Raw genomic sequence first — 27,989 nt, forward strand, 5'->3', positions numbered from 1 at the left:
AAATATAACATTACTACACTTAAGATAGTATCTACGTTTTATCATAACTCATAAAAATATTCTATGTTTCCATATTTCATTTTGTGTGATATTATTTGTTTAAAACATCATATTTTATCAACAGCTCCTGACCATGGTAAAATCCTTTTGATGGAAATCATACTAGTTTCGTTCTGAACAATCACTTCTTGTTATACCTCCAAAACATCTAGCTAGAAAATTGAACCAGCTGTTATAGCTACATATCACAATAGCATAAGTAATGAGTTTAACAGGCTAAGCCTCGATTTGTCAAACGACAATTCCTGACCTCCAGCTCTTGCTGTATAAGTGCCGTAAAAGACTTTAGAGTGCCTTCAAATTTTACTTCAAACTATACGACAACTGCTCAAGCTATAAACATTTGAGCTTATACTATACAACTCCTCGAGCTAGGTATTGCTGGCATACGTGAACGTCTTAAATCGTATGTTAAGGTCCCGAGAGGTCCTTCTTAAAATCAAGTATGTGTAGTCCGTCCATATGTACTATATATCTCTTGATAGAATGGTCCTACAGATTTTAAACTCGGAAAATCGGGTCTTCTTGGCCGAGCAAACCCTCTATTGACTTTGAGGACCACAGGTCCAACGAAGCTGCAACAACCGGGAATAAATTTACAGTTCGTTCAGTACAGAATTTGCTACGTTCTATCGAGTCCTATAATACACTGTATTGGATTATTGTAAATACGCAAAATTATTTCTGTAAATTATAAACCTCCCCAGATTTACCACATAATGTTTATAACACAATTCTCTAAGATCTGCGTTGCTGGCTTCCCTGACCACTGTGGAACTCTTGTTGTGGAACACGTAAACGTAGTACTTTACAGAGTACAATTCCAGATGTACCCCTAACTATACGACCTGTGCTCGAGATATGAGCACTAATCCTAAAGTGTTTATAAGCACAATTCTTCAAGCTCGGTGTTGCTGGCCTGCCTGACCACGGTGGAACTCTTGTTGTGGAACACGTACAAGTCTTTGGCTCTGGAGGAAGCGCGGCTGTACTGTGCGGCACCGTTGTGTGACGTGGCTCTGTACGACCTGTGCTCGAGATATGAGCACTAATCCTAAAGTGTTTATAAGCACAATTCTTCAAGCTCGGTGTTGCTGGCCTGCCTGACCACGGTGGAACTCTTGTTGTGGAACACGTACAAGTCTTTGGCTCTGGAGGAAGCGCGGCTGTACTGTGCGGCACCGTTGTGTGACGTGGCTCTGTACGACCGTCTCCAGTCGTATCCCGGACTGTGGGAAGAATGCACGGAGCCACGGCCGCCCAGATATGTCTTCTCCAAGTCAACACTGTCACCTCCGCTTCCCGTCATCCACTTCCTCTGGTGAAACGGAAACCGTTGCTTGAACTCTCGCTTGAATTTCTCCTGAAATAAGCATATGGCATATTTATGTAAACATGGAATTGTAGCTAAATAAGATTACCTATTTACAAATATGTTCTCTATGTTCCATTTTTATTGTGATTTTGATATACAAAACTCAAGTTTCTAACCATTTCACAACAAATAATTTGTTGTACTAATTAAAAGATGCTATTAATTTTGTTATATTAACAGTGTAATACAATTTCAAAATATTTTAATAAATTTAATACTGGTAAAAGTTTTTATCGGTATAGCGGTGTATCACTTTTAAAAAACATTCTCCCGTTGTTTTGTTTTAGATGACAGTTGTGACACACAAGCGGTTTTCATTGTTCTATTCGTTTGGTTCTCAGGTTCTTCCCGTCATTATGTAACATAGTAGTGACACTTGTTTTTGCAATAAGTGTTTTTCTTAAATGCAGAAAATATAATATTTTAAAAAGTGAACCAGGAACGTAATCATTGCTCTTTAATTTATGCTTTACATTTTATTTGATCGTTTTATGTAGTTAAATTGACAACATTGTTTGAGATGTCTGAGGAATAAATCTATTAAGTTTAACTAAAGTGATCTAACTTCAGAAGTATTCTAATTTCTAATGGTATACTAATTTTTAATTAATAGCTCTAGGAGGTTCAGTTTATGCTGGTTTAAGCCTTCAATTTTGAAGAATGTTATAACTCAAAAATGCCGACCACTAGATTTAACTAACCAATATTTATTTTTTTTACCTAGGACTAGAAGCTGAGATACCTCTCATTGCACATAGCTAAAATCTTTGCCCTTGCTTCAGTGCGGATGATTAGGGCATTCTAGTGCCTCATCCCCACTCAAGTGACAATATCACTACCTCCAGAAAGGGAACAACAGAGTGGTTCATCTAGGCCACTAGTACCTCGGTGCCACTCAAGGAAACCAAAATAAAAGCGACAAAAGCAAACCTAATAGGAATTTTCCTGCACTATAGAAAATTACAATATCCCGTTAGCCAGTACAATATTTACCCCTAATAGTTAAGTTAGGCACTTCTGGAAGTTCTATGGGGATTTTACCTGATGAAGATAGTACAGCACTTTTTACCAGTTCTTGATACTTTGACGTTAGATTCGTTTTCCAAAAAATACGATGGCAAGTGATTTTAACACTACTGTGTATGAAAATTGATTTATTGCATGAAAAATATTAATAACATTTTACAAATGTATTATTGCTTATTGGCATATTATCTGGGTAGCTTTCATTGAAAGCTAAATGATTAGCAATTTACACCACGAGCAGAACAATTAGCCAAAGTGGCACTCCCAGTTCGTTAAGCTTGCGGCTACGTGTGGAATGTATAATAATTATACTCAACTGATTCCATGAATAACTAACACTATTTCTCAAAATCACCTAAAGTCACTGGTGATATTTTATTATTCCTTTAAATTATACAACGCTGATCACGATATAAACTACAAATTGGCCAGATACAATGGATTTTAGGGTTGTAGTAATGAACAACCAACGTTGTCTTAGTTTAAGTGACATTCTCAGATAAGATTTAAACTGGACGATATGATATTGCAGGTAAAATAATAAGATGGTATTGCCAGTCTCAGGGTAACAGTCACGACTTACTTTAAAAAATAAAATTATAATCGAATAGTAGTAACCAATGTAAAATAAATGATTTAGTATATAAACTATCGGCCAGTGTCCACGTGGTATTAATGATGTAGGGTGCTTTGTTTCAGTTAAATAAGAAGTGTTGTTCATAATTACTATCAATCTTAATTTCCAAACACTTCATGGATCGAAACGGTTACGTATTATTTTGATGCTTATATTAACTGCCTGTGATACTTATATTAAATCGTACTCGTATTGCAGTGAGTTTGAATATTTTAAAGTCAATAAGAAATGTAAAGTTAACGCATTGACCGAAATTATCACCTTGCGGATTAAAAACTATGTATTAAATAATAATTTACGTGGTTTTCATAGATAGGAAGTTTACTCTTAGGTATAATATATTCGAATAATGATGAGGAACCAATTACAATAAATATTTGTGGACAAAAGTATTTACTGGGATACTAACCTAGATCTTTCACATGCCGGGCCACAATGTGAGAAAGCTCTTCATCATAGAGTTCTTATTATATGCCCATAAATTATTTTTTATTACATTGTTTCTGTCTCAGATACTGTATATTGAAATATTAAAACTAACATGTAACATGTGTGCTATAGAAGGCCATATAGTCGCCACAATACTCTTAATCTTCTTTAAATTTGTTTAAGTGACAACAGTCTTATTTAATAACAATCAGGGTTTGATGAAAAACTGTTATATAAGATATAAATTTTAGAAATGCAGACCTGAAGGTAATACAACAAAATTATGATTGGTCTTTAACGAGCAAGTAAATAACCGAATTCTGAAAATTGTAATAGGCGAGTTAAACGGCAATAAATATGTAAAGCAGGTTCCTGCAGGCGCAAGATTAGAGCAGAGTTTCTTTGATGCGATTTATCCTGTCAAAGCGTTACTTTGTAGGGCCGAGCCTAATATTATTGATACAGTGTGCACACACTCGTAGTACGGGTATAAGTTTACTATAAGGAGATCTTAACAAGCAGAGTAAGAATCACTTCATACATCACAAGGTTGATGTTTATTGATGATGATAAGGAGCTTAAGCCCCAAGTAGGATGTTAACAAGCAGAGTAAGAATCACTTCATACATCACAAGGTTGATGTTTATTGATGATGATAAGGAGCTTAAGCCCCAAGTAGGATGTTAACAAGCAGAGTAAGAATCACTTCATACATCACAAGGTTGATGTTTATTGATGATGATAAGGAGCTTAAGCCCCAAGTAGGATGTTAACAAGCAGAGTAAGAATCACTTCATACATCACAAGGTTGATGTTTATTGATGATGATAAGGAGCTTAAGCCCCAAGTAGGATGTTAACACGTGTTATCTCTGAGGGTATTCGGGTTTCCATTTGTTAACAGTAAGCATGAAAATTTATTTAGATGCCTTCTGAGCAATGTACTTCAATTTTTATGAGCCATAGCATTAAAAAATTTGTGTTGTTAACTATATAATAGTATATAACCATAGTTAAACGAAACTACTCTGCCCTAACTTTGAAAAAATTATTAATTAATTTTAATTTCACAATATGAGCAACTCTAAAAAGCCTCATTCATGTATCTTTGTTGTAAAATGCAATGAAACCTTAGAGTTAGTACACGTTGTTGTAGATTAATCTCATGTGGTAATTATTTACAATGTACTATTGAATTAATGTCATTTATTACTGAGTTTTAAAAGTTACTTGGTTGTTTTCTGAACTATTTGAACTGTTCCTTTATGGTACTGGTACTGAAATCGTATTTTAATAAACATACACATTGGCATTGACCACAAATGACCCTATAATGCGGTCGGTATTAAATAATTTCATATACAGCATTGTAAAAATCAGTAAAACTATACTTTTAAATATATTTACGAAATAGTTACATTTTAACACAATAGTCGTTTTCGTAAGGTACCATAACTTATTTTTATATTTACTAAATGATTACACCTATTAATCTGAATATAGTGTTTATATGATTGTTAATATATAGTAAACTATTTCAATGGTAGATAGTTGTATTTATGAACCGACGTAATATCTATACTAGTCTTTGTAAGGTACTGATATCATCGATATAAATCAATAAATAATTAATGTTTGGTAATCAGAAATCTATGGTTGGAAACCTCAAAGGAGGTAAGGCGATTGGGAGGAGCTGGAAAGCTATCAGAGTCAGTGCGATATCGACTGGACAATTACAGTTGCTATTATTCATTGTGCGTTGTCAAGGTTGTGCTCCGAGTTGTAACTGTATTATTGCTATTATTTGTGATGATTCTTTACGAATTCGCATGGACATCGTATGCAGATGCGTTTTTCCAGGATATGAGCAGGGTATTTTTGTTCTTTCTATGTCATTCTATATGCCCTTTTTTATGGATATTCTTAATTGGTTGAGTATTCGCAAAGCGTATCATTTTAGGGGCTGTAACAGATTCACCATTTTCTGTGTGAACGAACTAAATATAGTAAATGACGACAGACATTTTGAAAATTGTATATAAAAGTTATTTTTTATATTCAACACTGTTTTAGATATCGATGCATGTCACTCCATAGATGTCGCGATAAATATTTCATATGTATGTAGACTTCAAACTGTTGAACTTCGTTTTTACCAATGTAAAAATGAGTTCTATGTTGGTGCATATCCATGCACGCAATTTAACTTAATATCATTGCAGCCTATGAATGTGTAGGCTATCAAAATTAACCTTTTGACTGATGGTGGATTTAAGCACTTCTTTTTAGGCTTATTGTTGGTCAGATCTATCTGTGGGACATCTCGAGAATTAGGTGAGGAATTAGTCTTGAAACCTTGCATATACTCTCAGCGTAAACCTGTTACGCGACAACTGGCATGGCGTACTCCTACATTGTGATAAGAAAGATTGTTGAAGATGCAAAACGAAACGTGCATTCTCATGAATGAAAACATCGGGTATTAGAAAAATAAGGTTCCCATGATTTTTTAAAATAGACAGCTCTATATTTCTACTTAGTGTTATACATAAATTTAAAACTTAAAAGTTAAGCTATTTTTCCACATAATCACCGTTTCTGTCCAAACAATTTTGTAGACGATGCTCCAACTTTTCGATGTAAACTATCCCCATGTTGTAGAATTCTGCCGCCAATCCTTTGAGGAATCGAGTAACGTCTTCATTGACTTCATCATCGGTACTGAAGCGGTGGCCACCCAATTTTCCTTTAATTTTGGGAATAAGTGATAATCACTTGGGGCTAGGTCTGGTCTGTAGGGGGGATGGGGCACAATATTCCAGCCAAAATTTGTCAGCAGTTCTTGAATTTCACGTGAGACATGAGGTCGAGTTTTGTCATGGAGAAGCCTTACACCACTGGATAATCTTCCTCTCCGTCGGTTCTGGATCGCGCTGGAAATCTCAGGAATAACCCAATCAAGTTCGTAAATGGTGATTCTCCGAACTTCAAGCAATATTGTCTCAACTTTTTCAACAACTCCATCTGAAACTGAAGGCCGTCCACTTCGGTTTTCATCCTGAATTTCCATGCGGCATTCACTGAATTCTCCACACCATATCCGAACGTTTTGAACAGATATGCAGTTTTCCCAATAAACTTCGATTAACTGACGATGAATTTCAATAGGTGAAATCTGTTTTGCATTTAAAAAACGTATCACAGCATGAATTCGCATCTGGCGGTAACAACGATAGGGAGCTCCATCTTTGAATGCAGCTAGGCCGGCACTGTTGGACGTAGTGAGGCGCGAGTGGTATGGATAGAGAGAGGGACAGCTGATGAGTAAGATAGTGTTGCCAGATTTCTCCCAACATATCGCATTCTGTCTCGGCGGCATAGGGAACCTTATTTTTTAATACACCTTGTATCTTTGATCGTTTAGGGAAGAAGTCACAAAGAAGAAGAAAAAGTGATACAAAGATAAACGATATTTTAATATTTGATACAATGCTGGTCACGCGGGGTGGTGGATTTACTGGTGGTTAAGAATCGACAAACAGTAGACGTGGAGGACTCTGTCCTATAATACAGTGTTGGCGCCAATAACATCGTCTTATTGTCGTACACGATCACTTGGCGCGGAATAGGGTCGCTTCATAACGTATTGCTCCTTTGTGGAAATTTCAGCAGTTGGATCCTTAGAGAAAAATCGGTGCAATAGCTCCACACTCATCACTAGTAAGAACAAGATTAGTTCTATATTCACTGAAATTACAAGGACACATAAAACATGTCCATCTATCCTACGTTTGAGGATAAAGTAGGCTAAATAGTATGACTGTTATTTTTTTATGTTTGTTTTAATGTAAGTGTATCGTGAAGGAAACAGGATTCTGCCGGAAATTTTTAATCGTTTAGTGGTACAAAATAATCAGTAACAATACGTTTCGAGATCTTCAATCTGATCTTTGCATCAAGTAAACAACTAATCCAAAAACACATAACCTAAGAATGTCGTAGGTTCTTGGTCGGCGAGTACAGACCTATTGTGACCTGTATTTGGAAGTTCAATTTTAATAATTAGTGGTGTGTTTTGCTTTTATTATTTGCATGTTATTGAGTTAGTAGAGTTGATACACAACACATTTGCTGCGATTCCCGACTTATGCATGTCACAACGCTCTGATATAATTTGTTTATTTTAACCTAGATTTTAGTTATGTGTTAGGTTAGTTATTCACCAGAGGAAGAGATCAGATGGTGGATCTCGAAACGTAGTGTTACTGATGTTTTGTATCACTGAACAGTATGACTGTGTTTTTGTTATCGGTAAATGTTCCAACTTTCATTGTATCTCACAATTCCATACTATTTCCTATTTTACTTTGTGTGTGAAATAATAGTTTGATGCATAATGTGTTAATACTAGTAAAGAAAGAGTTAATATGTCCAGTTAAAGTTGTTTATTTTTCAATCTAGTTATTTTAAACAAAACAGTACTGCATTTAGGGAAGTTATCAGTTAAATTAGGCTAACCCACCCCTGTATATAAGGATATCTAGCTAAACTAAAAATATATAAAGCAATAACGGTATATTTCTCTGTAACACACTTCCCATGTTTTATTTCTACTTACATTGTATATTCCGTATATGAAGGGATTGTAACAGCTGTTGCTCATAGCTAACCAGTCACAGCAGAACCATATAACGTTGATGTATCGATACCTGTAACATAAACTCGTGTTGATGTTACAACCTTCTAACATAACCCATAAGGATTTGCTCTACAAAAAGCTATCCTGTCCTGGCAAGCATCCCCAAGTCACCACTAAGCCGTTGGTACCCAGGTAAATTGTTAGAGAGGGCTTCTTAGTCCTAACTTCGCCTGATAAAATAAGACATTCTTTATTTTTACTTTTACTTCACTTTAAAGTTTTGTTTTAAATAAGACGATATGGTTAATGGTATAAACTTAGATCTTTTACTATCGTTCATATTTTATTAATACCAACAAAATCAGGATTCCCAAGATCGATTTAATGATAAAATATTTTACACATCTATACAAAATTAATGTAATTTTTTGGATCGAGCTCAAAATATATTTTTATGTTTAAGGTAAACATTATTTATTTTTATTAAAATTTTAAGTGTTTTACAATCGTTTACATTTTTTAAAACATCTTCTATGTATTTAAAAAAATAATTAGAAATGTTTATATTTTTTAAGGTTTTGGTATAATTTTTTTAGTTTATTGATTAGTTCATTTTAAAATTAATTAATAACATCTTACATTTTTAATATTGCTTTTATATAGTTATAAAAATGTAAATCCTTTTAAAATTTATTATTGTGCACACATTATAAGCTGGTCATTATTATAAACTATTTATAGAAAAGATGAAAATATTTAAAAAAACATATTTTGTTTTTCTCATAAAAGAAGACTATTCACCTATGTGACTCTTGAGAGGCAGTTAAGTACAGCAATAAACACGGCATGTCTTAAAAAAAATTCGGAACAATACAGGAAGCAATGTTTTTAGATGCATCAATAATGAACCCAATGTATCAGTTTGAAAATATCAGACTGACACATACATTATCTGCCAAGTAAAATATCAGAAGATTGAAGTGAAATACTTTCAAAATTATTAACATTTACAAACATTAACCGTTAAAAACTGTAACACTTGTTATTGCCGATCACTATTTGTTTGGTAACACGTGCTAGTTTGTATACTTACCATGATGTGAGCAGAACTGCTTATATTTTGAGGGTCTATGACATTGAGATTAAATCTACTTTTGATGAAACCCTCACTGAAATGATCTCTGGAGGGCGGCTGAACTCCCTTAAGTCTTTACAAGAGAACAAGGTCCTTAATAACTGCGGTCTTGTCAGAGCCTCGCAGACGTGTTCATTCTTTTAAGCAAAATTGATTCATGAAAATTGTATTTAATAACATGTGTTAAGAATTACAAATAGCTCTCTTAGACATTAGAATAACAAAGACTTATGTTCAATTCAGTTTTAAGTATTCAGTTTTAATACTTAAATACGTACCTATACCGTGTGTTGAAAATGTTATACACAGTGAAGGGATCAAGGGACCATAACAGGGACCATACTCCATAAGGGTATGGGTAATATTATTTATACTCCATAAATAATAAAACCACACCAAAGGGACCATAACAGACATGGCAAAGATTAAATGGACAAAGTGATGCGTAATTACAAGAGAGTAACAAATAAACGTGGTTAAGATAATTGGTAATTAATTATGACAATATTCCTAAGTATCATTGGTTGGGTCGTTCGCGATCAATGCGCTCTAAAACAGATTTTGGTCAAAATATTCAAACTGTTTCAGTTATATTTTTATCAAATATTTTGTAAAGTTTTTTTACGTGAAATCTGCATGAAATATTCTAGAATTTAAATATTATAGTGAACAATTTTTTGAAACCAGCAAGCATAGGATGAAGGATTTGAGTCAATTTTTTAAAATGCAAAAGACCCATTTTTGTACTTTATTAAAAGAAAGAAATATATTTATTGATTTCAAAAATACCATATATGTTATAATTGCCTTGTAGTTATAATCAAATAAAGAATAAAACCCCGTTTTTGTATGTTCGTTTGAAGATAAAGTTTACTCTATTAGTCGGATGGTTAGTAAACATGACGATCGACTGATATTGCATTCATTTACTGTATAGTTTGGATTAGCTGTTACAAAATATTCCATTCATTTTGTAACGAAATCAAGTTTTTCATTCCAATAATTGTAGGGACGTTAAACTTGTAAGGATTTTCGACAGAGTTGTTAACGATCTTTGTATTAACTTAAGGACAATAACTTGTTATTACGCACAACATTGTCAATTTAATCTTTGCTGTATTTTTGATAGTTTCCAAGATAACTTCAGTGTGCATAACATTTGAAACACACGGTATACTGCTTATATCATATGTTTATTAGGCTTATTTGTAATAAAACTATTAATTCCATATCTAGAACCAATATACTTTAATTTGATTTTATTATCTGTGTCAGTTCCATAGATACTATGTTGTCTTTTACTCCTACTTCATACACTTACGAACGCTTGAGTGCCTGCTTGACTGATATCAGCAGAGACTTAATTTGCGTAAGTGAGAACACATAACTTGATACTCACTTGTTGATCTCAGGAAAGACGTCCTGGAGGACGTTGTAGGTTTGCAGGGGCAGCCAACATAGGCCGAAGAGTGCGACTACGATCACCAACATCTTTATAACCTGCAACCAAGAATTATACCTTCTTTTACAGAAAATTACAATCATTTACAGTAATATGCGGAAACGTTTGTTTCTTTACTGGTATTTAGTATTCTGTACGTGTAAGAGAGTTGTTTCATATGTGTTAGCCCACGTCTTACTAATCCACACAAAGAAGATTAAAAGAGGAATCTAACCAAGTACATATAAAAACAAAGGAGATATCTACTTTTTGGATCAATGTACTTTTTGTAAGTTTGACGCTCTCTAGTGCCTATAGATTATTATAAAGTATTACACGATGACAAAGTTTTCCATTATACTATCGTCACAAAAACGTCCACAACATAAGTGAGGTGATGATCCAAGTTATGCGTATGGATGTTTTAATTAAGTTTCATTGAAGTTTTGAAATGAAATGAAATGAAAAAAATATTGTATTTCTTAGTATTACTAATTGCATTTACGCATAATACATGTCTATTCATGCATTTGTGGATTGTAAGTGATTCCATAAGACATTATACGTATATGTCTGCTTCAGTTGTATCTGTTCATATATAAGACCCTATCATCTTGAGGAAAAAATATTTCCTACGTTAATAAAATATGATGGAAAGCAAACATTAAATATCTTTAACATTATTAAATATTAGTGGTTAACAAAATACTCAAAGGTTTAGGTATTCATATATAGGCTATAGAATGTTAGGGAATCCTGATATCTTAGATTAATTGGAAAGGCTATTGCATAATCCCTCGATTGTTTACCAAAATGGTAAAAGTGTTGTATAATAGGTAACCGTAACAAATACTTTAGTTTAATACAAACACATAAAAGAAAAAGACGCAGAACTCGTCGTTTTACCTCGTTTAAATTTTCACCTTCCTCGTGATAAAATTCAAATAATAATGATTCAGAATTATTAATCCATTTAAATAACGTTAATAATTTTAGTCCCAACAAGCTTAGAGCAATAGTCGCATAATATCTCGTAATGACAATAGTACCGTTCCTGATATAAAGTTTAAGCTTCTGGAGCTACCCTACATTTACAAAGTAAAAGAATGGTATTATTAATTTTTATCACATGAAGTACTTTATAATAATGCTATCAATAATAATAATAATAATATATATATATATATATATATATATATATATATATATATATATATGGCTATAGGTTATTATGGAATCCTGACGCCTGTAGAGTAATAAAAAAGGTTATTACTTCATCCATAGATTGTTTTACCTAACAAATGGCTTCTTTCTTATTACACATTTCACAGGTCATTTCCTATAACTTACTTCTCTACGCTATGGATAAATCAAATATAAACATTGCGATGGATCTGTATTTAACGAAAACATTAGTAATACTTTTATTTGTACATTATTACAATACTAGAATATCACAAGCAAATCCAAACACCAAGGTAAAAAGTAGACGACATCTGTTTGTACAACCAAATAATGTGCCAAACTAACTAACGCCAACTAATAATCAGACTAACTCATTGTGACGCCATACAGTACTACTATTTTACATTTAAAAGATTGAATATCTTCTGAACATTTCTCATAAGTTTCGCCTTCTTCTTTATATTAGTGCAGTATATTATCATTATTTGTGATTCAACATACTTTTAATTGTCAACACCTGAACACTTCAATCCTAGTAGTTCTAGGATATTTGGCATACCTTTTTCTTGTTCTTCATGAGGTTGGCGTCTCGGCTGTCCTGAGCGTTGCCGGGCGCCCGGGATCCCCAGAGGCGCAGCGCCATGCGCACATACACGCACGAGATGACGCACAGCGGCGTGAAGTATTGCACGAAAAACAGCACGAAGCGATAACTGAGCATTGCCTCGTCCGACATGTTGACGTTGTAGCAGAACGGCTTCGTGTGCAACCTGCCCTCTGGAAAAATGGCACCATTTGTGACAATCAAGCTTCTGAATAACAAGTTTGGTAAAACATTTTGAAATTGGTAAATACAACAGAAACAATCTTCGAGCGCCCATGTTATGAAGTAAATGTAGTGAGACTACATCGGTGAGCAAAACATAAAGAACTCAATTGTTGTTTTAGATGTTTTCATTGAAAGATCAATTGATATCAGAGTTTACATTGTTATTCAATGGATTGTGAAGTTAGATATATTAAAAAATTTAACAGCTTGTTATTGGATGATGATGACTTCAAAATAAGTCTTTGGTGGTTAATTTGTCCGTTAAGGGTTTAAAGTTTCTCGTTCTTTTGAGTTCGGTATTTATATTTATGTCTGTAAATACATATTTACATGATAAAATGTTATATTTTTAGATATATAATTAATGCAGTACACTCTACTAATAGAACACGCTCAACATGTCGTTATTAAAATAGAGCACAACCTATATATTACTACGTTGTATATATATACGAGATGTAAGTTCGAAATAATAATAGAATTGATAAACCCATGGTCTATTCTGTAGCAAAATTATATTTTGTGCTACATAAATTTTTTTGTATTCCTATACGTTTGTAAATTACGATATAATTGGTAATAAAGTAAAAGATCAGATATTTTAAGATAAATACATTATTATTGTTACGGGTTTACTTAAATTAAACACTCGGCGAATATTAAATCCAATAAATATTTATGTTACAAATAAACCTTAATACAATATTTACTTAAGACTAGGCTGGCTTTAAAAACTTACTTGTTTGCATAACTCACTAACTGTTATTAATTTATTCTGTAAAAATCCATTATTAACTAATTGTCGATTTAGTTACACACAAGGCTATTCAACACTGACTCAAACCACTAGTTCGGTCATTTCGCAAGTTCACTTCTCAGGCTCGCTGAACTCCGCTCGCTGCGTCGCTACGGTTCCTTATCAGATTATTTGTGCTTTCAAAAAGTTCAAGTGAAGAAGTCCTGAACTTACTAGAGGAGTGGAGAAGGGTCGCTCACCAACCGCTCAGATAAGGGGAGGCGATGACGGCCGGATCAAAGAAACTGACCTAACCCACTGACCGCTCTCACCACTTTTCAACGGCGCTATTCACCTATTATTCCTTCGTACGGAGGTTGGCTCGTTTATCTGGAATATTCTCCCACATTCTCGTAACATTATAGACTAAAACTTTAGTAAAAGTTGGTTACATTTTACTTAAGACAATTCCTGGAATATATCAATATGAAAACAACTACCCAGAGTTTAAAATATATGAGTAAGGTAAAAGGTATTTAAGGCAAACAAGTAATGATTTGACATCACTCACAGTTGTGATTATCTTAACATTATGTTAAGAATGTTATGTGTTTAAAATGTTCTCTCAGGACAAAAAGCTGAGAAATTACTCTTATTTGAAGCAAGGAAAGGACCTATACGCTGCTTCCAGAGTGACAGAGTATTCTGGATGGGTATGGTTGGGGCTAGGGATAACTTCCTGTCAAGATCCATGACGAAGGATCTTGGGAATTAATCTCAGTCAAGTGTCCTTGGAAAAAGGTGAAACCAGCTCCAGTCAAAGCATGCAGGGAGGGTGGCATTCAATTATGTCCAGGCTAGCAAAATTCCTTAACACTTAGGGAGTCCCTTTAACTCCAACAGTTATATCCCGCAAAATAAACCTATCAATCTACCCTTGGTGCCGATTTGCAGTGGGGTAATTTGCCGCTCCTGGACATTTATAAGACCAGATTTAAGAGACACGTCAGGTTTTTATTATTCGATGTGTATGTTTAACTGGTAGGTATAAATTATTTAGACGTGAACCCTAATAGGGAGTGGATAATGTTATAGTTTTGACTTTAATAGGCTTAACTTATGAGGAAGCATAGAATTAAAATTTATAAAACAGAAATAATTATTTAACTCATTAATCAAACTGATTATTAAATTGAATCCTACTTTTGTCTATAAATATAAAATTATTGATATTAAAACTTATATTATTTAAAAATAAACAAACTAAAATGAAAAAAGTTAGAAATGACGAGTTTTCTTATTTCAGGATCTTAAATAAATCGGTTTCGTGCTGCCAAAAATGTTAAAAGCAATATCTTACAAACACATGTGATAATCTCGCTTTTGTTCACTCCAAACGTGAAGCACGGAGGAGAGAGAGTTCTCTGAGTAAATGCACACTTGTAGTGTTCCTCGACCGTCTCGCGTCGGTAAAACATAATAGTACTACCAGATGTAGCGTTTCGTTGCTTTACAGGGACACGATTTGAATTTTCCGTTTTCTAAACCAATTTTTCGGTATAACCTTGTCTCTCAGAGCTATTCTCCCATAACAGTCCATTATACTATTAAGATATATTTACCTTTTTTAGTACCTATTTTAGTACATAATTATTAACATTTTATACTATTGCGTTATCATCCATTGCATAATTTATGCTAGAATGAGGTCTTCGGTTTCTACCTCACCCTTCCAGAACACTGAGTTGACGATATAAGCAAGTGATTAATAAATTCGTATACCGTTCCTAAAACCTAAATTAACATAAATTTGGATTGATAAACATAATTATTATAATTTTTGCAGTTCTAAACTATTCCAGGTAAAGTTTCTAATCCATAAAAATCTTCCTCGGTTTTCATAAATATTTAACAAAAAGACTTAACAGAATTGGTTCAGCCATTCTGAAGATTTAGCACTTAGCAACACATTTGCAATTCATTTTTATCTATATGAAGATGTGCATAAAATAATACAGTTATTATCCATATAATATTCCTCTATACATTTGCCATCTCTTTTCTGGACTTAGAGGAATAAATTTGTTTTGTTGTTAAACAAGTACCAAAATTCATAGCTTTTTATGTGTGGTAGCAGATAATAAACATACGAAGAATTTACAAAGCTTTTTATTCAAATTTAAATGTAATACATTTTATTGCTCAAGAAAATATTTATATTGTATAGCATCTGTCAGTTTTCATATTGGTAACAGTGTTGAAAGAAGTATTCCACGCGTTACAATACATAACTGTGTTCACATCATTCACACTTAGCAAACCAAGCAACAAAGGGAGTGAATCGATTTAATGTTCCCAGCTGCCAGTTAAGAACTACTCCAGTGAATAAAAGGTTTTTGAAACTAAGAAGTGTTTTAACAAAGGGGTAAAAGGAAGTTCATTAGCAGTGTCTACATTTAAGTTTGTAGTTGATAGTAAATAAGTCTAAATATTGCACCAATTTTATTTGTATTGTTATCCAATACAATTTTATCTTTAAATTTGTTATTAAAGAAAATACGTACTAGAATCGACTTCCTCGACAATGGCTACTCTGAGTGCAATAGCCATGGGTGCAGCTAAGATCCCTGCGACACACCAAATGCATGCTATGGATATCTTGGCTCGTAATTTGGAAGGTCTTGCGCTGAAAAACAGATTTTCAGATGTAATACGTAGGATAGAGAGCCAAACATATCACAGTTGTGGTATAGGTATCAGAGGGATGTGAAGAGTAAGGATGAACCTACCTAAGCGGGTTGAGGATGGCACGATGCCTGTCCACGGCTATAGCAGTAAGCGTGAACACGGACACATTGACAGTCAATACCTGCACGAACGGGCAGAACGCACACATGAAGTGTGGGAGGTTCCACCTCTGGAGTAAAGCGGCCTGGAACTGAAGAAAGCACCAAGTTATTAAATCAGACAACTCATCAACGGTTAAATAGTGTCATCGTCATTTATTTTTAGTTCTGTTCTTGATAAGAATGACTAGGAACATAAATTAATAAAAACTTGTAAATTTGTTAAATTTAATATGTTGTTGGTTTTTACGTTCCGATTTTACTAAAGTTTTTACGAAAAGTTATTATAAATACTAGCATTATTACTATTAAAGAATCAATGGATGAACAAAAAAGGGTAAACTTTACTCTTAAATAAGTAGTTTAAAACAATTTTATTCATATACATACAACATACAATACATGACTTTAATAAAATATTAATGATTTTTATTTGCACATATAATTTGGAGTATTAATTGTCTATACATTAAGTATAAAGAAGTAGCTAACTATTATTTTTTATCTTGCCTTTGTGTTTGGATTTAAAAATTTATAAAAAATTGGATTTTCCTTCTATAAATCAAGTAACTTCCAATTTATGTTCTTACTGGTTAATAACTACAACCGTGAGGTGAAAAGACTTTTATACGAATCTCTGTCTACGTCAAACATAGGTTTTGTTTAAAACTAGAAAAGAAAAGTTTCTGCTGATAAAAAAATGCATTTGAAGTACGCAAATAAATGTCTTAAGAAACGATTTTGTAATTAGGATGGAAGTTGATCATCTCAGTACTTTTAGTTTTAACAACCTTTTATGCGGGTTTAAAGTTTCTTACCGTTTTTCATTTTTAATATGACTGTGTTTTAACACTTGCATAACGATATTTTTGTTATAGGTTACTTAACAATAAATTTTACGGGTAAAATACAAGCAAGATAACATGATTGGTAAAAGCCAATACATCATTACGACTACATACATAATGTAGAATTACATATATACATATAACCATATATACCTACTTTTACTTATCTAGATAATTGTGATATTATATTTTTATGAAAATATGTTATTATTTGAACACACGTAAAATAGATTAATGAGGTAATGGATACTTTTGTGTATAGTTACAAATGTATGCATGGTATTTCATGGATTTTTTTAGATTAAGTATGTTAAAATAACTGCGCAATACCGATTAATTACAACGCTGACATGTAGATGTCGGTTAACTTTTCCAAGTAAAAATCAATTATACATAAAATATATTATTCCTTATAGCACCTGGCTCGTTTTTGTTATTTCATTTACGAAAATATAGTAATACGATCTAACGTACACTTTAATAAATATACTCTACACATATATTACTCAAAACTGTTACAGACAAAAAAGTCGCACAAAATCAATACCGATACTAATATCGTTTGGTGACGCTTGGATGAAAAGCTTGGAACTGAAACGTCGCATTTTTGGCTCATTTTCAACTTATATATAGTTTTTGGTTTTTTATTTATTTGACAAATGATTTTTAGTAGCATATTTCTTTGTGAATCAAGATTTGCCGACTTTATGAAATCTGAATATACAACGAAGTGTCGTAATGTTTTGGTTATTTTAAGCATCGAAACTACTGTATGCATCAGTCAAAAATACCATGACTTTTTATTATTTAAGAGATTTTTTTTTTAAATAAACTGTATTGCAATACGATACCTGTATTAATTTTACTAAAATATCCACTATCCAAATAATATAGATTGAATATTTAAAGTTTTTTTTTATATCGTTGCCTATTTAAGCCAGCAATATGCTTTATAACAATATTATACTCTGTCCAACTCAAAGTTTTATACAAGGAAACACTATAAATACAAGAAGACACGAGAACATGTTATCACTTAAAGTCGAGGCAGATCAATAAGTGAAGAGAGCCAATGCCTGACAGCTGACACTCATCTCGTCCCTTGAGACAATCACGTTCGTCACGAGCAAACTGTGAGACAGCCAGTCCATCAAAGCACATCACCTTAAATACATGTATGCAGATTGCTTTATATTATTATAAATAAATATAATAATAGAGAAAATTCAAAATTACAAACCTAAAACTTACATTTTCCATTCAGCACAAATTGCCTCTTCAATGCCTCGATATTTATTAACCACTTAATATAATTAATTTGTTGGCAGTATAAAATATTTTTTTAATTAAATGATAAATTTAAAGAATTATTTGTTTATGTGGTTTGTTATAAGCGATTGAAGGATTGTGAAGGAAAGGGAATATTTCCGAACATTCGTAATCTGAAAAGTAATACAAAATATCATCTTTTGTATCACAGAATCGTGGCAAATGTCCGAATATATCTTTCCTTCAGACATAAAAAGGTGGTCTATTAGGCAAGTTTTTTATCATTTTTTGCAAAAAATATTTTCCTCATACTACAAGATTTTATGTAGTATTGTATGTACAAGAGGAGTATTGCATGTACTCAAAATGTTGACTGGTAAGAATTAATTTTACCGGGACGTATAAGCAGCAGTAAACTATGACAGTTTGTATCAGGGTAAACATGGCTTATTAGCGCAGTACGGATTCTTGTTTACTTGTTCCTAGAATGATTATCAACATTTATGGAGCCCTTCTCTCAATATACAGGATTAGGAAAGGTTCAAGTATACATAAATGAAGACCACACCACACCAGGGCTATAAAATAACTTTGAATTATTGAAGTATTTCAAGTAGGCTTAATTTACTGCGATACATTTAATTTAAGTTTGGTTAATGTTAAACAAAGAACTTTTATCTATTATTCTGGGGCGTTCTATTCCCCTCATCACCCATATTTACGTCACTAACATTAACTTTATTTAGAATAACTAATGCAGGATAATCTGTAGATACTGATTGAGTAAAGACAATCTTCAATATTAAGATTTCTTCTAATACGATCACAATTTTTCAAGGCCATTTATAAGTTTGAAGGGTTGGCTATTAAAAAAAATCACTCAAATAGTACAATTTTTATATATTTCAAGAATAACCTGGAATCAAAATTTATCTTTTATTGCAGTATAGATTCAATGAGAGTTCGCTTTAACAATAAAATAAATCGATAAGTTTACCTGGAATGGAATAGCGAACAAGCCAATGACGATGTCGGCAAGAGCCAGATTCGCAATGAAGCAATTGGTGACGTTCTGCATCCTTCTGCTTGTGGCAACAATCCACATGACCAGCGAGTTGCCCACCACCGCCACCACAGATATTGTGCCATAGAACACGGACAGGAGAGCTATCAGTCCTCCCGGCACATCGTAAAGACCTAAAACACACAGTGAATTTCATATGACTACTCAAAACATATCTATGGTTGGCAGGGTTGATACCGCTTAGTGCAGCGTCTAAAATCTGACACTACCAGAGAGTTGGCTCCTGGAATCTGGAGTCCAAGTCTATCTCATAAGATCTAAAAATATCGGTGACGTCGAAGATGTTAAAAACTAGCCCCCGATATCGTTTCAACATCAGAGATACCTCACATTAAAGAGCTCTGTCTGGTTTACCCAGCAGCAATCCCGAGTAATCCAAATAAAGAGGAGTTTTAATTGTCTCATCATCTGTGGATCCAATTTGTATCTTGGATAAATAGCTCTGACGGGAGAGTTATGAGTCATCAAGATAAGAGGAACATCATTCATATTTATACATCACAATTATTGTAATTGAATAATTAATTCCTCTTGGCCCTTTTATTTTCAATAAAATTTGTAAAATAACTTGTATAAACTTTAAAAGCCGTAAAATACGCAGTAGCACTTCAGAATATATTTAAACCCAATTCAAAACTCAAAATAACATTATTTTATGACGTCCTTCATCTTGTTTGTAACCCCCCACATGTGCTGCATTCTAACCGAAGTATCTTGAACAACGACTTAACCACGAAAAAAGAGCGATATTTAATGCTCTACAAGATAACCTATAACTCATTTAAAATTGTATATTTAATGACAGCCGTTAAAGCCACTCACCTTTCTACTTTGTTGGTTCCCTTAAACCCATTATACCATGTATTTTACCTGTCTAGAGCCTATTGGTGTCTAGAGCGTTCTACTCTGTCGATGAATTCATGATGAGCCGCTGGGATTTATGAGAGGCATAGGATCTAGAGTCAGTGAGAGTGTGCTTGGGTGAATGTGTGGAAGTGTAGGTTTGGATGCATGTGTGAATGCTTTAACTTTGGCATGTGTGAAACTATTTACAAAATGATTTACAATGATTTAATGACATTTGGAATGCAATGTAAAATTGTAAAAATGCAATAAAATGTGATTTGATTTGATTTGTTACCAATAAGGAGTAATACAACTCTACAGTCGTTGAACCACTCGGTAATTCGCTTATGATATAGTAACACCAACTCATGATATATTGATACGCTAGTAGTTATGTATAATAGAAACGATTAAAGCGTGCCGTTTTGATAACTATACTACTAATGTTTTGAACACAATTAAATTATAATGTACTTCTCAATAAATAAAAGTATTTTTCATTCTATTTCAATTTTATGTCACATTCCTTTCATGAAAGTCACTGGTGTTTACAACACATGACGCATATCCCTGCATATTTTCAATATCACAAACGCTATTGCCTGTAGTTTTCAATGATAAATAACATGTCACTGATATATCCCGTGTGCGGCGCTCACTTGTGACAAAGTGGAAACAGCCGCATGTTGCAGCCAATGACAACCGCGCGTTCCCCGCCCACAGAGAGCAAATTATTTTCAGTGTGATCACAGGATCTTCTCGCTGTGGAAAAATATCAACTTTCACTATGTTTCAGAATACTAACAGCATCAGGTGAATAGGTGTCGAAACCAATGGTCCTAAGTTCTCTTTCGAAATGTAAATTTTCTTTTTTTTAGAAAATAAGTATGTAAATTATAAATAACGTACTAAATAGATTAAAACCAATTAGAAGGTAACAATATTCAGTAATTTCTCTCCGTATCAAAAAGTTAAATTCGATGTAAACAGAGTATGTTGTTATTAGGAGAGCAATTAATCACAGTTATGATTTAAAATTAATATTCTATAATGTTTCGATAAATTTTTTATGGATGTCAAATTTTTCCACATTGATAAAAAATTTATAATTTAATAATAGAAATATTGCCTGTTGTAAGTAGCAGTTTTATGGAATACAAATTTAGTGGTGTAATCTGGAATTCAACAAATATGGAGTCATTCTTTTGTGTTTTTATAATAATTTAAAATTTTTTAGAGATGTAAAAGTAACTTGTATTATACGCAATTATGTAAATACTGTTGTCATAATGTAACATGACAGAATAATGCATCCTGTTACCGCGAATTAACGGTATTTAGCTGATAACGTAAGGCAATTAAGGTAGTAGTAATCAATCACCGAAATGATTTACATAATCGTGATCATTTTGTTGCAGTGTTTTTATGTGTTACAATATTTTTCGGGTTTTTTTACTATTGACAGCTTATGATTAATCGCAAATAAACCCATAAATCTAGTATTGATAAATATCATATTGAAGCTTTGTGTTTTAAGTCAAAGAATAAAGAAGGGCAGAAAGGATATATATTTATATATATAATATATATATATATAATATATATATATATATATATATATATATATATATATATATTCGGGTTATAAGGTTTCAATATTTGGAATAATATGAAACACTGAATTCCTTAATGTAAAAAGCTTGCTATTACTTTTATATTAGAGTAATAAATATTTATATAATTTCACTATTATCGTTTATATAAGTTTCTATAATTTGGTCAGTATCATTTTCACTAAAATCTTTTATTTCCAAAACACCAATCTTTTTTACTTCATTTTCATTGTCATTATATTCTAAAAGTAAAATTATGGGCAAGGGAAATAAAATGAAATATATAATAAATAAAAAAATAAATAATAACTGAAACAAGAAATAAAAATTCTGGAATAAAATCTTACTGAAGATCTTGTGAACGCAGCATCTATGTTTGTTCCATACATCGTTGTACTTATGTTTCATATTGTTATTTTTAATTTATCTTTTAAAAATGCAATTAATGGTTTTGAAGTTTGATCAGAAACATTTGTATTACAATCTCTTTTACGTAATTTATTTTTTAATTTAATCTAAGATAAGGTCCAATGTAATAGAGTAAAGCTTATAATTATAATCAGCATAAAGACAAATTTTCTTCTAGGATTAAATTACACTATCGCTTTTATAGCTGGATCAGATGTAATTAATTTATTTTCAATCCTTTTTTAAATCCCGGCAGGACGAATTTAGTAGTAAAATGCAGGAGGGATTAATATTAACCGTGCTGAAATTCAAATTATAATCCGATGAGCGTTAAATATTTCTATTAAATGATGCAGTAAGTTAATTCATTTTACGTTGGATTTATAATTAAATTAATTCAAAGTAGTTCGTAGATTTATTCAAACCAGTATTGTACCATATATTTTACTCACTTTACCACGATTGATTGGCATTAGAAGTTTTTGGTGCGTTAAAGTCAACATAGATTATTAAATGAATTTGAAAATTTTGATTGATTTTAAGTTGGAGCTTCAGTTAACCTAACCAGAAAAATTCCACAATGATGAAAAAGTTGCAGAAGTACGGATAGATCTAGGCGATGCGATATTTCAGATATTTACACCAATAATAATATGAGTAAACTCATCGAACCGTTAGAAAACAAATCTTTGTAAAATACCTAGATTAGAGAAGCGTTTCGTTATTTTTCCCATCATGTATAATATTGTGGTTTATATTCCTCTTTTAGTCTCTCCTAACAGATTTTTCAATAGTGTGAACTTTTATTAGTTCAGAACAGAGGACACATAACGGTTATCTTACGTTTCGATAAAGCTGTCATACTAATTTTAAAAGCATCTATAGCCCGCCAAAAGAAGTAGTCATTTCAACAAGGAACAACAGCAATCTCTCACTAGCACGCCTAGATAGCCAGTGAACGGAGAAACACCGACATCAAAATGGCCGCGATAGTCTTGCCCCTAGCAGCTACAGAGCGAACATGCGTGATGTGACGTTCCGTGACGCAAATCGAAAGTTTTTACCCCGTGCAAAACATACTTCAATAGCCGGCCAAAATAAGTAATCAGAACAAGGAGTATCCAACAAAGAAATTAATGAGTATATTTCATTCAAATAGGTGAAAACATCAAGTTGCAGTCTGCACATCAGTTTTTGGTACCAACGAACCATGGCAAGAGATTTTTAGGTATTTTGATGGTAATAACAAATCCAACAGTGTTGCTTTATGTAACAAAAATAAGCAATATAAACTGCAGACGACAATATTAATTATGACAATACTAACGACAATAACGACAATACTAAGTACCCCTATCAAACGAATAAAATGTACAGATATTACAATAAGATCCTCCATAAAAAGAAGAGTGTTGCTGAAGTCAATGCCCATATTACTCCGCATGGATTCAAGGATAAAGGATTTTCCTGTTGCTGTCCATTGGGAAATAAGAGTGTCAAGATACCAAGGCTCCATTCTAGGAAGTGATGCAACAGAGCTGGTAACTATACGACAGGAACACGAGCTAACGTGTATAGCAATACAATAAAGTTGTAAATTTGTTGAAAGAATATCTTTCATTGCCAATTTCAAATGTTATACAGCACATTTTCAGCAGGCGCTGTATAGTTTATCTTAAAATCAACAGATGTCAGACTGAAACTATCAATAGTGCCATTCGCCTGTACAAATTGACTGGAGGTCGTCTACAGCTATTAAATAAATGCTTCAAGAATTAAATGTGTGAAACATATTTTTGAATTGGTTTTGACAGGAAATATTTAGCTATAATTCCGGTACATTTAAGAACTGAGAACATTAGTAACGTACGTTCTTGTGTGTGTGTGTTCATGATTTCAATGTCCAAAACATTCTGCTGTGTGAGGAAAATGTACAAGTAAGGTGGGTAGCTGTTTTTAACTAATATTTATGGCGTATAAATATATTATCTCAAAACATAAAATTTTGTTGAACTAACATTGACTCTATGTGAATTTAAACTTCTTAGAATAAATTTTTCCTTTATTCTTTATCTTGGCCTAAAGATCATACAGTTTTACTGGGTTTATCACAATGCAATAACTTAAAAACTAACCTGATGATTTCAATGTCCAAAACGTTCTGCTGTGTGAGGAAAATGTACAAGTAAGGTGGGTAGTTGTTTTTATGTTTTTAACTAATATTTATGGCGTATAAATATATTATCTCAAAACATAAAATTTTGTTGAACTAACATTGACTCTATTTGAATTTAAACTTCTTAAAATAATTTTTCCTTTATTCTTTATCTTGGCCTAAAGGTCATACAGTTTTACCGGGTTTATCACAATGCAATAACTTAAAAACTAACCTGTAATAACAAAATTGATTTAGATTACATCTTAAAATAATTAAGTTATAATATTATAGGCCATATTATTTAAATAAAATAATAAAAAGAGCACGTCAGACTAAATAAAATGTGTCTATTCAGTCATATGTGATTTGTTACATAGTTTTAGACTATGTAGTTTACTGACTAACTTGATTAGGTTTTCCTGTCAGTCAGTTAAATAAACTCTGAATAAATCCGTTACCACAATCCACCAAATAAATCAAAATCAAAAGTAAATCGAATAAAATCTCGAGTGAACCTGTACATGAAGTTCCGCTGAGCCAACGCGATCAAAAACACCGACAAAATAATCCTTCCGATTATGGACACAAGCTTACTGTATTGAGCCTCACTAAATGAACAACGAACAAGTAGGTAAGATTATTTGTAATCGTTTTACCTCTAATACTGGGTTGTGAAATCTTTTATATCGAGGAATATTGCTGTTCAAAGTTTGCGAAACCATATATTTTATTGGACAGTTTAAAGTCGTGTTAGCGCCAACGAAATCAGAGATTCCAAACTGACTACAACTGCAATTTAAATGATGCTTTTAAATTTTTGTACAATTTATTGTGTAATATACATAGCCAAGTAAATGGTGCTCAAGCTAGATACTTGCAACACGAACATTTGTTTATGTACTATAAAAAAACTGCTATGACTTACAAGCTATATATGTTTTAAAAGATCAATACAGATAGTTTATTGCCAATGATGTGCCAACTTACAGTTAGAAATGAAACTTTTATCTGTAACTATTACAGTTGTGATCAATTTATGTATAAAAAAACATGCTTTTTCAACATAACTGTAGTTAGGGACTGCCTCCTTTTATTAATAATACCATCTTTAAAAACATTTCGTGAACTGTTACCATATTTTCCTCCGATATTGATGTGCATGGACGACCACTTCTTATTGTGTCTCTGAAAGAGCCATGGTCATAAACTTTGCATAATAGATTTGAATTATCTCTAGACGTGTTGAAGCATTTACTCCCTCCTCCCTAAGCCACCATTTTTGCACTAAAATAATCGATTTTCACAGTTCAACGTGAATAAATGTGAGCTCGTTCAGAAAGAGAAAAGTTCTCAGTTGTGTTTGTTTAAAATGCGCCAGCTGTTTCTAAAAGACAACAATTAACTAGATTAAGTAGGTAGTATAAAACGATTCCACTATGGTCAACCTGAAATCAGTAATATAACAGATTTTATAACAGGTATATAACTACTAGTTAATTTTCACCCACAGGGTATATACAACTAACTTATTGCTATTTTGGATTTATTTAGTGTTCTATATTATACTTATTATATTAAAATTTTCCAGATATATAACACGAAATAAATTAATTTTTCATTTAAAATATACAAATAAAATTTTATAAAAATATAGGGACAAAGTAATAATTTAATAAAGGATGCTATGGAGTCAACTATGTATACAATAATTAATGAAAAGATTAACAATAGGATTTTTCTACAAGGACATCAATTAAAAAACACATCCAAAAGCTTTTAATTTTTTCTAGTTACTTTCTAAATTTATTCCATCTAGAACTACTCTATAATCTCAGTGAATCAATATCTCTGAAACTGTTGGAGACGCCACTGATAATTAAAAATGTACACACATCTATCGATGAACCAGTGAAGAATGTGAATGCAAAATTTTATAATGACTTCGAAAAAGTTGGCAGAACTGAATTATTAACAGCAGCGCTTTCAGACAAAAGACTGATATACTGCACGGGTTGGATAATAGACCTCTCTCCGCTCTTTCACCCAAAATGTCAATGAAAAATTTGATACGCATTACAGTAAATATCAAGTCATTCGGTATGTTCATTAAAATATTGATTTTTTTTTTGTGGTTACTATTTGACATGTATTATTCATATAATATATTGATAATTATGAGTGGCACATAATGAGAAATCACACATATATATATATATAAGCTGTTGTAAATTTCAAATTTGAATAGACAAATAACTATTGCATGATAATTTTTAAATTTGTATACATATTGAATTATTGTTCCATATCAACTCTTTGCTGATAGTATAACGTAAAACATTATTGTTTTGCCAATGCTCTGTATTTAACAATTAATAATTTTTAAATTACAAAACGCAATAGTAATTATATTTAAGTCCAACTGCAAAAAAATCATTAAAACTTTAATGGACCAATATCAAGACATACATTTTTACTCCATGCAACATTGTTACTTATTTCGTTCAAGTAATTTTAATGTGATCATATATATTGGCTGAGCGTGAGCACAGACTTCCACTCAAGGGGCTGGAACGTCATTTACGTCTCTTCAGACGATATCTTAAGAACGAATCAAATCGTAAACTTGAAATTTCCCCCCTATTTTAATATAGAAGACGAGTATTACGTATGGTGATGGTGGATTTTATTCCATTGAGCTTCTAGAAAATATTTACATTTCTATGATGGCTAAAAATGATGACAACGAGAAAATCGTAGAACAAATAAATATGTAAACAAACTGACCATACGTCAGCCTAACTATATAGTTTGTCGAGAAATATATCATCTGTATAAATTACATTTTACATGAAACCTCATTTCTCCATAGACAATAATGAGTTCTATGACTATGCACGCTCATATATAAGATTTGGCTGAGCAACATTTAAGCATACCACTCTGCAATCGAGCACAATTTCTCATTTTTCTGGAAGCAGGGGAGATTTTGAAACTTCTTTCCTGTTTAAATGTCTGTCTGTCTGTAGGACGTATCATGAATGAAATTAGCTATGGACTTGAAATATGTTATGCAAACTTAGTGAAGCCACACTAATACTAAGTTACACACACACATTTAGGTTACGTAATACCTGGTGTAGCGAACTTCCATCTTCTAAATTAAGATATAAAACTAATACTATTTACCTATTTTAGCTCTTGATATGGCAGATGGCGTAATACTATATCATTCATACATCTACACAAGACGAACGTATAGGTTCGTACAAAGCTTTGCTATCAACGTAATTAAAATGTCGTACCTTCGCTATATACATGGTCATGGTGCTCTATTGTGTAGTTAAACAACACTGAACAGTTGAAGGACGTTAACTGCAACTCAGCTAAAGAGTCGTCCCCCGACCACGAGCAGTTCATTCTCGACCT

General features: G+C 32.5%; 1 protein-coding gene across 1 annotated transcript; it reads right to left on the reverse strand.

The window, feature by feature from the left end:
- Positions 1 to 27,989, reverse strand: LOC124358622 (RYamide receptor-like). Its single transcript, XM_046810923.1, has 8 exons — positions 27,866 to 27,989; positions 19,452 to 19,651; positions 16,281 to 16,429; positions 16,056 to 16,177; positions 12,486 to 12,703; positions 10,700 to 10,800; positions 8,145 to 8,235; positions 1 to 1,423 (listed from the first exon to the last, which is right to left on the reverse strand). The coding sequence occupies exons 1-8, from the start codon at positions 27,978 to 27,980 to the stop codon at positions 1,124 to 1,126; spliced, it is 1,296 nt and encodes a 431-aa protein (XP_046666879.1). The 5' UTR covers positions 27,981 to 27,989; the 3' UTR covers positions 1 to 1,123.

This window comes from Homalodisca vitripennis, chromosome 3 (assembly GCF_021130785.1).
Source record: "Homalodisca vitripennis isolate AUS2020 chromosome 3, UT_GWSS_2.1, whole genome shotgun sequence".
NCBI lineage: Eukaryota > Metazoa > Arthropoda > Insecta > Hemiptera > Cicadellidae > Homalodisca > Homalodisca vitripennis.